Raw genomic sequence first — 14769 nt, 5'->3', positions numbered from 1 at the left:
ATTTAGGACTACAAAACAAAAGTTTTTGTGATTGGATCTTGCATGTGAATTTTTGTTGTACATATGGAGAAGTCAATGGACCGGCCATATCAAATTGTATTGACTATAGTTTGAATATTAAAGCATACAGTATATTATATTAGATTGCTGTATACTTTTCTCAATAATACTTATTATTGGTATTATATGTAATTCATGTTAAACGTGATAAAAAATAGGAAAATATTATCAAACAATTGTTAATGGTCAAGTTAACACTGAAAGAGATTACTTGTCTGCGTATAAATTTGTGAGGTTTGCTTTTTAGGACATTTAAGTATTCAGCGTCTAAAAATAACGTAACATTTTTAAACTACACTGAGCTAATTCAGGGTTGAAGAGGAAATAAGCCCATTCTGGAAACACTGAGCACATGGAGACTCATTGCCTCTTCTCTACCTTCAAGTTCTCACAAATCCTCCTGCTGCTCTAAAGCCATTATCAGTATCTCCTAATGATTCTGCTTCTTTCTTCACATCTGAAGTCACCAGCATTTAAAAACAGTACAAGACCTCAAACACCTCACCTGAGTCACCTCTGTATCATTCACCTCTCTCATGTAAATGACTGGAACATTTCTGACCTGCTCAGTACCCACAGGCCAAACACCTGTGCACTGGACCCTATTCCTTCTCATCTTTTTTTCAGTCCATCTCTTGTTCATTGATTCCCTGTATCTTTTCTATTTGAAATGCCTCACTGACTTCTGGTATCTTCCCTGCTGATTTAAAGAAGTGTCACATGATCCCTGTTTTCAAGAAACCCTCTCTCGACCCATCTCCCTTCTGCCATTCCTGTTCAAGACTCTAGAGTACATAATCTACAAGCAACTCCCCTCTTTTCTCACTGACAACAATCTATTAGAATCTGTTTAATCTAAAGTCTACAAGGGTCACTCTACTGAGACTGCGTTGCTTTTAGTGCTCTTAGATCTGCTCAAGCTGCTTCTGTCTCATCTGTCCTTATCTTTCTCATCCTGTCATCAGCTTTCATTACCATCAACCACTCCTTGTTTATCTCTTCTCTCAATAAGCCTAGGATCAGTGATTCTGCTTTGGACTGGTTCTAATCCTACCATTCTGACCAATCCTTTTGTCTCTTCTGGTCTAATTCCTTGTCTTCCCTACAGAAGTTCTTCACAGGTGTATCTCAAGGGTCAGTATTGTGTCCACGTCCCTTTTTTTTCTCTACATTCATTCCTTGGGTAACATTATTCCCATGGCTTCTATTACCACCACTATGCTGATGATGCATAGATCTCTCATTTCCCTCTTACAACTGACAGCTTTCAGCCCAGCTCACCGGCTGTTTCTCTGCTGTCTCATTATGGATGCTTGCTCATCACTTTAAATGTAACCTTTCAAAGTCTGATATCCTTCACTTGTCTTCCTATTCTCCTTACTCAGATTTGTCCATAAAGATTGCTCTTGAAATGTCACCCTTTCACTATCAGTTAGTCAGGAATCTTGGCATGACTCCGGATTCCTCACTTTTCATTTATCAAATATACTTCTTCAATGGCCCAATCCTGTCATTTCAGTGTTTGTAATATTCAGAGGATTTGACTTTTCCTCACAAACTATTCCACACAACTCCTTGCTCCGCCACTGGTTTTCTCTCAGCTGGACTATTGCAACTCTTCTGATGGGGTTCCTACAACTGATATCCAACCTCTCCAGCTCCTACAGAATGCATCTATTTGACTGGTGTTCTCTAGCTCCTTGTGTCACTCCTAATACTCCACCACTTTGCCCTCTCCACTTGCTTCCTGCTGCTGCAGGGTGCCTGTTACAAAACTCTTACCTTTACCTACAATTTTCCGAATGGTTCTGCTTCTCATTACCTCTAGTCTTTAGTTTCTCCATGTGGCCCTTCAAGAAGTATCTGTTCTACCTCTGCCTCTCTGCCACCTCCCGCTCCGTCTCTGCTTTCTGGTCAGTGCCACCGTCTCCAACCCATATAACATAGCTGGTCTTGCTTGATATACCAAGATAAACAATGCTTCTGTGTTCTTGTGCTAAAGCTGGGACTTGATCTTCCTTTGGCTATTTGAACTGCATTCATACTTAGGGGTCTTTTGAAAACACACATTTTCCTTAAATATTTTGAAACTGCATAATATCTCTTCTACAGGATAGCTGCTTTTGTACGGACAAAAGGTTTAGGATTATGAGGAGTGCTAGTCTAGTCTCAGGCATAATTATATACTAGTAGTGTGACTTACTCTTGCTTGTTTATCATGTTCTTCATTGCTTTTGATACTTCCACCTTCTACACAGTCTTATATGTATATTATAAAGGCATCTGCTGAATAAATAATAATAGCCCATCCCAGAAACATTGAGAGCACAGCAGGAGACTTGTGTAATTTTTGAGTTAAGCCTTTCTTAATGAAGCAAAGATTGTGATGATTCCTTATATGTTTATACACAGATAAATTGCCAGTGTCCTTCACACTTTTAAAGTAACCCTTAAAAGTGTATATAAGGAAGGAATGAAATTATACTTGTAAATACATTTACATTACTGGCCCCAACAGTTTTGCTGTGCAGTGTCAGAATTTTGACATGTAAGGGTGAAATTCTTTGCTAATCAACATGCAACACCTCACAACTCCTAGTTGCCTTGATTCATAATCCTGTTATTCTATTTTCAGTCTTGTATTTCTGCAGTCATACATAAACCCAATTTTGAAGTACAGGAGTTAATACATGGATTGAGGCTTGTCAGAAAATACTTGTGAAGTCAAATTGAAGAAAAGTGTGTGTGGCATGTCTCATTATCCCACTAATGCGCCTTGTCTAGGTGGGCACTTCACTCAGAACCTGTAAAGCAGAAAATACCCTTCTAGCCCAAAGCAAGGCCCCGTCAAAGACTACTCGTCAGTCAAAACAAAAATGTGTTAAGAGTTGAAAACTTACGTTCATTAGCTGGACTAATTAAAATGTACAAGGTGGAATGAGTTAAAATAGTAGTGTTTCAATTTGGAAACCAGTTAGAAACTTCTAAAATATTCCTGTAGCACAATGGTTCTGAAATTCAGTCCTGGGGACCCCAAGTGACTGCAGGTTTTTGTTGCAGATTCCATGACCACCAACACAGGTAGAAAGTGCAAACTCAATACAGACCTTTACCAACAGTGTGGCTCTAACTGAGGACGCATTACTAACAACTGTGCCATGCTGCAGTCTTCATGCCAGTTTAAATTGTACTGGGGGTCCTCGGGTTACAACGTCTCGACATAAGTTTCAAGTTTACAACGCTCACTCCCATAAAAACTTAAAAATCCTTACCTTTATTCCTCCTCACGTCTCAATTTTTTTTTTTACACTCATTTTTTCTGTTCCTACAGTACAGTTTGTCCTTTTCCTGTGGCTTAGTTGTGTTTTTATGTCCTAGATCAGTGGTTCTCAAACTGTGGGGCATGAAGTAACAAAAAAGGGGGCGCGAAGATGTGAAAAAAAGAGAACAAGAATCGAAAATATGAAAACTACATCTATTGAAACCAAAACAAATTAACTTAAACTACATTCCGATACTAGAAAAATAAATATTGAGTTAAATAAATGTCGATAAAAGTTAAATTAGGTATAATAAAATATGTATCTATGATATATCATTAATTAAAAGAGAACAAATTGGTATTAGTGGGCTCCTTTCAAAAAAATGTTAGGGGGGTGCGATTAAAACTGTTATGAAAACTCAAGTCTCAAATACTTAAAAGGTTGAGAAATGCTATTCTAGATTATGATTTTGCAAATGTGTTAGGATAGGTAAGTGACTTAGGATAGGGTGTGTTTCGACTTACACCAAAATTCGGGCTACATCACTGTTGTAGGAACGGAACTGTGTCGTAACCCGAGGACCCCCTGTATTTATTTCCCTTGAATCTGAAATACCAGTTCCTAGCATTACATGTAGCCTTCTATGGCTGCAGATCAGATTCATCCCAACCACTTTTTTCTTTTAATTGGACTCCTACATTAATTACACATGTTGCTACTTCCCTGTTTGAGTATGTGTGTTTTTGTATCAGTCCAAAAATTATAAACTTCTGGGTCATCCAGTAAAAATTAAAAAAGTAAAAATTGTAAGTCACTTTTTTTTTTTAAGTAAGTTGTTCATTTTAGCTTTCTGGTTATTTATTACAATACTTACTAATAAACTCACAAGTGGGTAATACTGAACTGGCTGCTGCCCTTTAGCAGTCAGTGTTGTTGGCACTGCTGTCAACTCTGCTTATCACTAATTGCCAGTATTCAAATATAATAAACAGAGCAAACTCCACAGGAAAAGTGAATTTAAAAGACAATTACATAGTGAGTTTAGCAAAAATACAAAATTATTTCTTAATGTCTATTAATACAAATCAACAGTAATATACTTTTTTGAATGCAGAATAAGAAAAAATATTAAGATGACAGGTAATTAAACAATGAGATCAGTTAAAAGTAAAAATGAGTGACAGATTGTGAAACTGGTAGAAACAAAAACCTGCAGCTACACAGGCCCCTAGGACTGAACTTGAGCACCACTGTGCTATATAAAATATGGCCGATCACTTTGATATATAAAATATGGCCGATCACTTTGAATGAACCCAAGTTGATGTCTGCCATTTGCTCTCTCATTGTTGCCACTCTGACTCTCCCTCACGCTAGGAAGGAAACAGATGGCACAGTAAATGGAGGACTGACCAGAAGCATGCCCTTTCCCAGAATGACATGGTTTAGCCTCTTTTAGAGATCTGGGACGACCTTCTACTTGCAGAAGCTAGTGGCTAAATGACAAAACACACACACAGGCCATCATAATTCCATGTAGGTGGGCAGCAGCTATCAAATTAAAATATTGAAAAACAGATTAATTTGTCATTGGCACATTGAGGAGCTTCTTTAAGAACTTTACAATCCATCATTTATTTCTTCAGTTTTCTACTTCAAAACAAGAAGTTTACATTCTCCATTCAAATACCGTTTCGTACACAACACCCAGCCCCAACCAAATATTACAATATGAACCATTTTTTAGGATTCTGTTAAAAAAAGTTATTTTCTCTCAAGTTACAATACATTTGCCTAGGACAGGAGAAAAAAGCTTTATGTCAGAAGGAGAGAGAAAAAAAAAAAAAAAAATACAATCTTGTCATAAAGGGCAAGTCCAAGTGGAAGTGGAAGCAGCCGCAGCCCCAGCCAATGTACAGCACTACTGGATGAATGCTTTCTCCATGATACATGGAGGTAATCTAAGCTCTTCTTTGACTTGCACTTCATTTTATCAGTATTATTACATCACCGGTGCAAATTAATACATTCAGTGCAATTCTGCACTAAAGCATCCACTCATTGATCCCAAAAAGAATTCATTAATTCAGATAGCTGGCATGGCATGAAGCTGTGCAGTATTTGAAATATTACGAATATATTTTAAAATTGCTAAAAGTGATGAAAAAAAAAAAAAACCAGAGCTGAAAAATCTTTTAAGCTACTTTTCATGCTGTGCATTATGAAATTTTCAAAATCATTTCAGTGTTTCTTAGCCAAGGTATCTGTTGATTGGCCACAAGTTTTTACCAAGTGTCTGGCTCATTACAATGGCCCGATAATGCTTTCAATGACAAGTCACTTTTAAGAAGATTTGGCATTTCAGGTCATATTTCAGATCTGACACCCCTATATACTTGAATAGACCTGGACAAGACAGGACAGAATATACAGACACACACATGCACACTGAATCGAGAGAGAAAGATCTACATACTGTATGAACAGATTTAAGCAAATGATAAACCAATCACAGTTTTGTTCAGTCTACACAGATAAGTAAAATACTCTGCTCACATAAATAAAAGAGCTAATGTTACAGTCAAGGGCTCCTCCAATGTCTGCTTTCACTCCTTTTTTGGCTAATCAATAGTCATTAATCAGCAATGTATATCCAGTATAACAAACATTTATGCACTTTAAAAAGTAACCTTGTCAACTGCAGTTAGCAGTCACTTTCCTTATGTCAGTTAACTTGTCCTATTACTATATGTTTAAAAAGTCACATTATAAATCCTGACATTACTGACATAACAGTTTATGTGTTCTCATATTTAGGGTGATTTTGGGGGAAAATAAGAATGATTCAAACTCTAGAACCCATAGATCAGACAGTGTCTTCATCACACTTGTCAAAAAGTTAAAGGTATTTCAGTTAAATAATCTACATTTATTATGCATGGAGCATTTTAATAATAAATATAATTTAATTATGCATATAGTATTTAGTATTTTTAATTATTTATATAGCCTTAAATTACAATGCATGTCGCATTTTAATGAGATGATTTTACAGGTTTAGATAGTTAACAGTTCTCCTAGCCCTTATGGATTTATATAGCTTTAAGAGTTAAAATCATTTTGAACTTACATTTGGATAGTTCATTATAAATATGTAAGTACATTAATGTCAATACTTTACTATTCATCAATTGCAGTTTCAGTTACTATTATAAAATCACAAATGGATTTTTTGGTTGTATTGCTAAATAAATGACTGTATATAGATACATGTAAAATAAGTCACTTAGAATGCTGCAAGCCAGCTTATCTTGATATAAATGTAATGTAAAACATCTGCATAAAATGATATGAAGTAGATCATTATTGACCTGCTGACCGAACATCTTTCTCTCTGTACATGTATCTGGACTAGTACAGATTTGGAACCCTACCATAACACTGCATAATTATTTTGCACGCACATCTGTGAGAACAGTTAGCGTTAATATATATATATATACAGTAATACAGAAGTAATGTTTTGTATTCAGATTTGTGCAAGTGTATCTTTACATATAATTCAGCAATCACTAAAAAACACAAAAAAGTATTAAAAATGCTGTAAATACACAGGAAAAGGAAAAAAATGAAATTGTACATACAGCAAAGGTATAGGCAATAAGGAATAAAGTGCCAAGTTAAATGTTCAGGCTGATTCTTCCTAAATGCCTGCACACCCTCAGTTACAATACATACATATTACTGTTAATCGAAAGTCACCAGGAAAAACTCAAAATTGAAAATCTTGCTTCATGTTCTTCATTCTACCTCTTTTGAAGTGTTGCACGCTTCAGTACACTTTCCATCTTCATATCTTTTAACAGTCACAAAAGTTTTCTTCATCAACAAGCAAAGCACTGTTTGTGCTAACTGAGGTCTCACTGATGTGAAAGTTGCGTATAAGCAGACTTTCCAAAAAAACGCTTGATTGTGGCCTTCACTTTGAAAAATAAAGTAAAATGCATGGCTGGTGAATGGACTAGCCAGGCTGGACCCTCATTCTCTTCCTTAATTACTTTCCACTCTTTGTTTAGAAAAACAAAAAAAATCATATTTTACACTAAAAATGCATGTCTTTCTGAAATAGCTACTTCTGCTTAAAGTTTATTAGCTGTGTAGCAAAAGTACCAGCAAGGCAAAATTTAGGTCATATCTAAATTTAGTTTGAACAATGTATTCAATTTAACACCTGCAGTGTGTAGAATTGGTTTGTGGCAGTGAATTTATGCAAAACTTCCACTTGAATTTAAAATTCTGTTATTGTGAAAAATGCTTGCCTGAATGCAACGACTTTGATCCCACCCAAAGTACATATTGCACTCATATAAAATCTATCATTAAACAAATTGTATGATTATAAAAAAACAAGATTAAAAAACATAAAAGCAGCCGAGAGATCCCAGTTTGAAACCTGCAGGCATGGAGACTGCACTAGGGCTTAAAATCTGGATACAAAACACATTAAAAAAAAAAACAAAAGTTAGTGAATATTCATACTGGTTGGTCAGAACCTTTCCCAATACACAGCAGGAAAACAAAATTAAAAGCGGTTTCAGATTTGGAGATTTAAGGCATGACAAAAAATAAATGCAGATAGAAATGTCAGGGCATTTTGCCACTTCCCATGATTTCACAGTTTTAAATATACAGTATATATATATTTTTTCTCATAAATATAATATGCATGTTAGAATTTTTATGAAGTGCAACTGAAAGGAAAGCAATCCTTGCCTGTACACCGAACGTGATATTAGGAAGCCAGTTTAAAAAAAAAAAAAAATGCTATACTGGCCTGGAAGTTCCCTCCCACAGTGCAAGGGTGTACCTCTCATCCAAATCATTCTCTGGCAACTGACTTAAACATTAATTTGATTGTGCAAAAGGAGTAAGGAGAAAGCACACATTCGTGGTACACGGTTTGGAGAGCACTACATGTACATTTACTGGGAAAACAGTGTGAAGGAAAAACATTTGAAATCATTTTTAAAAAATCCATTGCTATATATGATCTGTTTAATAGTGATAAAGAGATGTTAATATAATGTATGGTGATTTATTCAACCTAATTTATACCAGAATTTTCCAATATGTGCTGAAGTTCAATGTCACACCAATAAAGAGTGAGAGTGTTGTAAATGCGGGACCAATTTTCTGCCATGCCCTATTTCACCCATCTCTCTTGAAGGGGGGTAAAAAAATCCTTGCAGGCCTAACTTGACTTTATGACCCCACCCACCCAAAATGTAACAAATATAAAATGAGCTCCTCATGACAGGCATCTTCAGTCATTTTCTAGTTGTGAAATGAAACAAGAAATGTTTTGCAGGTCAAGGTGATGGTGGCCGTTTGCTGTAATGCACATGGTACCTGTGCACTGGGATACCATTCACATGTGTTGTGTCACATATGGTTTTGCATGGTACCATCTCCTCATCATCTTCACCCATCAACCAGTCTTGCACAGCCATTTGTGCATCATCAGGGACATTATCCGACAGCCACTGCTGGTGCCACTCTTCAAAACGTAGGTGCTGCCCTCTAGCTACCATGTGCTGACACTAGAAGGACCAAAAAAAAAAAAATTGATAGCCAACGACTCAGGTTTGCCCTTTTTCTCTTAACACCTGCCAGATATGTCACACTCACCCTTCTGGCTTTCACAAGAGAGCCACGACGGTACATGTAGTCCTCTGAATTCATCACAAACACCATTTTGTGAGTGTTTAACTTAAAGCGGCAGTCTACATCACTGGCACACTCCATACCCAGCTTGGGCCTCCAAGCCCTCTTGTCCTTCATGGCTGTGATTTGTTTGATTTGCCACTTGCGAAACTTGCGCAGGTTCCTGGATACAAAAGAAACAAGTACAAACTAATGTTATACACTAGCCCTGAACATAGATGGTAGTCTAACAGTTCTAATTAGGGGTCTGCACTGTACAGATTTTTCACTCACACTCCCCAACAAAGTTTCACCTTGCTCCTAGCTGGTACCAACAAAAATCCATCTCATTCCACTCTAGATGGCATTCCAACTATCATCTGAAAGGCACTTTAAATAGACACATAACTACGTGGAGCCTTTAAACATCAGAATTTAAAATCATAGTGGTGTGATTGTTCATTCTTTTTCACTCTAAAATTAGCTAAGGATCATTCTTGTCAGTTTAAAAAAACAGGATATGGGGTGGGGGAGAAGAGAGAGAGAGAGAGGTCTTCTTTTTCCCCAAATTAGCCAGAGCCATATTACTCTTCAACACCAATGTTCAAAAAACTCCTTATTTTTCTAATGGGCACATTGAATGCATGATCTGTAGTGCTGCCAAATGAGGCTTAAGTCTCACATTCACTTGCAAAGGCATAAAACTGCTGTCAAATGTCAAAGACTATTCGGTGAGACAATTTTCAAAATGTTCCATTAGAAGAGATCATTTTTACAACATGAGTTGATTGCCAGCCCCCCACCCAACCCAAAGTCTAGATAAATGGATAAACACATACGACTACAATGGCCACTGATGATTGTGTCACTAAATCAAGAATTTAAAATATCAGTGATATACATGTGCATTAAGAAAAATGTGAGCTGGTCCCGCGGTGTTAACCATGTCCACATAAAGGTAATTTGTATGTATGTATGTATGTATATATGCATATACACACACACACACACACACACACACACACACACACACAGTGCATCCAGAAAGTATTCACAGCGCATCACTTTTTCCACATTATGTTACAGCCTTATTCCAAAATGGATTAAATTCATTTTTTTCCTCAGAATTCTACACACAATACCCCATAATAAAAACGTGAAAAAAGTTTACTTGAGGTTTTTGCAAATTTATTAAAAATAAAAAATGGAGAAAAATCACATGTACATAAGTATTCACAGCCTTTGCCATGAAGCTCAATATTGAGCTCAGGTGCATCCTGTTTCCCCTGATCATCCTTGAGATGTTTCTGCAGCTTAATTGGAGTCCACCTGTGGTAAATTCAGTTGATTGGACAGGATTTGGAAAGGCGCACACCTGTCTATATAAGCTCCCACAGTTGACAGTTCATGTCAGAGCACAAACCAAGCATGAAGTCAAAGGAATTGTCTGTAGATCTCCAAGACCGGATTGTCTCGAGGCACAAATTTGGGGAAGGTTACAGAAATATTTCTACTGCTTTGAAGGTCCCAATGAGCACAGTGGCCTCCATCATCCGTAAGTGGAAGAAGTTCAAAACCACCAGGACTCTTCCGAGAGCTAGTCGGCCATCTAAACTGAGTGATCGGGGGAGAAGGGCCTTAGTCAGGGAGGTGACCAAGAACCCAATGGTCACTCTGTCAGAGCTCCAGAGGTCATCTGTGGAGAGAGGAGAACCTTCCGGAAGGACAACAATCTCTACAGCAATCCACCAATCAGGCCTGTATGGTAGAGTGGCTAGACGGAAGCCACTCCTTAGTAAAAGGCACATGGCAGCCCGCCTGGAGTTTGCCAAAAGGCACCTGAAGGACTCTCAGATCATGAGAAACAAAATTCTCTGGTCTGATGAGACAAAGATTGAACTCTTTGGTGTGAATGCCAGGCGTCATGTTTGGAGGAAACCAGGCACCGCTCATCACCAGGCCAATACCATCCCTACAGTGAAGCATGGTGGTGGCAGCATCATGCTGTGGGGATGTTTTTCAGCGGCAGGACCTGGGAGATTAGTCAGGATAAAGGGAAAGATGACTGCAGCAATGTACAGGGACATCCTAGGTGAAAACCTGCTCCAGAGCGCTCTTGACCTCAGACTGGGGCGACGGTTCATCTTTCAGCAGGACAACGACCCTAAGCACACAGCCAAGATATCAAAGGAGTGGCTTCAGAACAACTCTGTGAATGTCCTTGAGTGGCCCAGCCAGAGCCAAGACTTGAATCCGATTGAAATCTCTGGAGAGATCTTAAAATGGCTGTGCACCGACGCTTCCCATCCAACCTGATGGAGCTTGAGAGGTGCTGCAAAGAGGAATGGGCTAAACTGGCCAAGGATAGGTGTGCCAAGCTTGTGGCATCATATTCAAAAAGACTTGAGGCTGTAATTGCTGCCAAAGGTGCATCGACAAAGTATTGAGCAACGGCTGTGAATACTTATGTACATGTGATTTCTCAGTTTTTTTTATTTTTAAAACTTTTTTCACATTTCACACACACACACATATTTATATATATATATATATATATATATATATATATATATATATATAGAAAAAAGACAAAACTACTCACACATACAGTTTTAATTAGAACACTAATATTTAAAAAAAAAAAAAAAAAACATATATGTGATGATGTTAAAAGCCAAGTCTCAACATTGGAATGGGCCTTGTGAATAGCATTATTTACAGGGTGTTTAAATTCCTACCTTGGCAAGAAGATGGGCTTGAAGAAGCCTTCAGTCTGGTGGTACTGGGCTGCCTCTGTCCCCACATACTGCTCCATGTAGTTTGACAGGTGCTGCAAGGTGACAGGAATGTAAGCAGGTATTATCCAACAGTTTCACATTCTACATCCTAGTGCTTATCAAAGTAATTCCAGAGCAGCATTAAAAAATAAAACCCAAAAAAAAAAAAAAAAAACACATTCAGAAGAATAAGTGTGCAGTAGTGGTTAAGGCTTTGGGGTTATGGGTTTAAATCCTGCTGCTGACACTTTGTGACCATGTGCAAGTCACATGACCTGCCTGTGCACCAATTGGAAAATCAAAAGAAATGTAACCAGTTGTAATCGTAAATGTTGTAAGTCGCCCTGAAATAAAAAAAATAAAATCAGCCAAATAAGTAATTTGTAAGGCCTACACGGTTCTTGCTCAGTATAGATTTACCTCCATTACAAGCTCCAATGTACTGAAAGCAATTTCATGAGCATTGCAAAACTGAAATAATGATTAAGTGAAGACTGCTACACAAAGGTAAACTGAAATGAATCAAGATGATAAAGTACAGTGTTTCCACTGGAAAGAGTTACCTGTATGTCCAGAGGTTCATCTGTTTGGGCTTCCTCTGTGTCCAGGAGCTCAATTGTCAGGGTGACCTGATTTTTGTTCTGAATGAACATCACCTTTAGCAGAAATTTAGAAAGGAAGCAAAACCATAGTAATTCAATTCATGGGAAGAATATGAGCAGCAAACCTCCAAGCATCCACTTCCCTGTCTATGCCTTTCTTGTTAATATAGTCATCAACTCAAATCTAGTTACTATCTGAGAAGCACCATGGAATAAAAGTTATTTGTGTACAAGTTAGACTGGTAAATATCGCTTCAACTGCCACATGTGAACAGTCGGGTCCCCCCACAACCACAAGGCTTCAGGTAATGATGCTTAGAAATAGAAGTAAGGAGTACAATGCAGACAAATAGAATGAATGAAAAACAAAATCCTTTTATTACTGGAAAAAAGAATTTCACTGTACGGTGTACACATAACAGTAATAGCCATATGACTAACATCTTTACCTTGAAGCAGTTCTCGTCAGCCATCGATCTCTCCGCTTTCCATTGGTAACTGGTCTCCCAAGCTGCTCGCACGCATTGAGATGAAAGATTCCCCCCAGCAGCACCCCGTTTCCGCTCGCTCAAGTAGAGTTCGGCTACCTGCAGGCAAACATCGTCGCTGACCAAATGCTGTAACTGTAATAAGACAGGAAGCATGAGCGGATCATCAACAGAAAAGGAATCACTCTTCAACTCTCAGTTGCAAAACAAAGCAGAATTTCCAGTCTCACCAAAATTATGAATAGCTCACCTGTCGAATTATGTTTTGGATGAGCTTGTCAACTGTGAAGCCAATATATGCATGGATTGTGAACATTTCTCGCAAGGTGTCCTCATACTGTGTTGAGTCTAAGTTTCCATCCAGCAGGCTCCGAACCATATCCAAGAATGCTGGGTAATACTCCTCAAGCTCTACTTCACCTGTTGAAGAGAGTAATTGACATACAAAAAATAATGCGGTCATTGGGGCTTACTTACAGACTTCCAATAGGGGCAAAAAGTGAGTTAAACCTGTTCATGTGAAGGAGTAAATTCTAAACAATGGTAAGACTGGCTTTATTTGTCAAATGGATATACGCAGATGAGTTGGGAAGGGGTTATCTGGGAAAGATGAATTAGTAGTAGAAACCACAAGCAAATTTCTTGGCCATTTTAGCTTTATAATACATTTCAAGTTTCCAAATGCTTCGTAAGTCATTATGAGTCTTGTTTCCTTTAATGCCAGAGAGGAGACAATCTGTGTGTTATCCAGCCACCTCTCTCACAGAAGGAGGTTCTCCAACTCTATCAACTACCTTTCCACATGTCTACCATGACACTCCTGATCGCTTCTGCCGTCTCTTCTTAAGACAGCTTCTCCTACACGGTCACAAAACATTCACACTTTAAATAGCTAAACCACCTCCCAAATCTGGAGCCATGCATTCAACTTGCATAGTCCGAAATCCTTACTTGGCTGTTTCAGACGCAGCTCCATGGCCAGATCATTAACTTTCTCTTTCCTGCCATCACACAGTAGCTTCTCCCGTTCCTTTTCTGCTCGATGTTCAAGGAGCTGCTTCTCAGCTTGCTGGTAGATCTTCAAAAGTCGTGAGCACAAGATTTGATGCAGACGTAAGAAGAAGTACCAGTTGTTGTTTACAAAGATTAAGTTGTAGACATCATCTAGTCCCTTCTGGTGTTCAGCTTCACTGTCCCGCAAATCAAGTTTCTCTTCGCAGGCAATGCCTGGTGGGGTTGAGCGGTGCCGTTTCCGGCGGGGATCACCATTCACCTCTGCACCTCCCCCTGCTGACTCTTCAGGCTCTGCCTCTTCATCTGTTGATTCCTCGGACTCACTCAACTCGCCTCGCTTGGCAAAAAACAGATCTGGGATAAAATGTTGGATAATCCGCTTGATATGGTCCTTGTCCTCTTTCTGGATTGTGGGCTGCCGCTTCACATGGTAAATTATTAGTGATGCTGCATCCTCTAGGATTTGCTTATCCTCATAGACATAAAGCATATGAGGTTCATGGCTAAGTGTGCCATTTTCTTCAGTGCTCTGCTCCTGACGCTGAAAAACAAGCAAATTAAAAAAGTGAATATACTGTATAATATAACCCGAGTACTGCAATTTGCATTTCTTACATCATAGTTACCACGACAAAATTTCTTGCGTTATAAACAGGATGCTTTTAAATAACAATTTTGATAAGAACAGGCCATTCATCTTAACGTAGCTCATCAATCCCAATTCAACTTTTGCAACGTCTCAGAAGATGAGATTTGACGGTGCCCAGAGTATTCCGCTTGATAACTTACTCCACATACATGTAGGTCTCTGTGTGAAGAGAAAAATCTTTCTAACATGAAATGTTAATTTATCCCTGGCTCT

At 38.2% G+C, this 14769-nt stretch overlaps 1 protein-coding gene across 1 annotated transcript in view; it reads right to left on the bottom strand.

The window, feature by feature from the left end:
* Window positions 1-5492: 5492 nt before the first annotated feature.
* sin3b (SIN3 transcription regulator family member B) overlaps window positions 5493-14769 on the bottom strand; it is a 29650-nt gene continuing 20373 nt past the window's right edge. The window contains exons 13-19 of the mRNA XM_039766573.1: window positions 13845-14448; window positions 13144-13313; window positions 12855-13028; window positions 12367-12459; window positions 11765-11856; window positions 9012-9210; window positions 5493-8923 (exon numbers count right to left, since the gene is read on the bottom strand). Coding sequence (XP_039622507.1) covers window positions 8693-8923; window positions 9012-9210; window positions 11765-11856; window positions 12367-12459; window positions 12855-13028; window positions 13144-13313; window positions 13845-14448 — 1563 coding nt within the window. The 3' untranslated portion in view covers window positions 5493-8692. The remainder of the gene's footprint in view (window positions 8924-9011; window positions 9211-11764; window positions 11857-12366; window positions 12460-12854; window positions 13029-13143; window positions 13314-13844; window positions 14449-14769) is intronic.

The sequence above is a fragment of the Polypterus senegalus genome, chromosome 10 (genome assembly GCF_016835505.1).
Source record: "Polypterus senegalus isolate Bchr_013 chromosome 10, ASM1683550v1, whole genome shotgun sequence".
NCBI classification, from domain to species: domain Eukaryota; kingdom Metazoa; phylum Chordata; class Cladistia; order Polypteriformes; family Polypteridae; genus Polypterus; species Polypterus senegalus.
The sequence above is the reverse complement of the archived record's forward strand: the minus strand, read 5'-3'. Positions and strand labels throughout refer to the sequence as shown.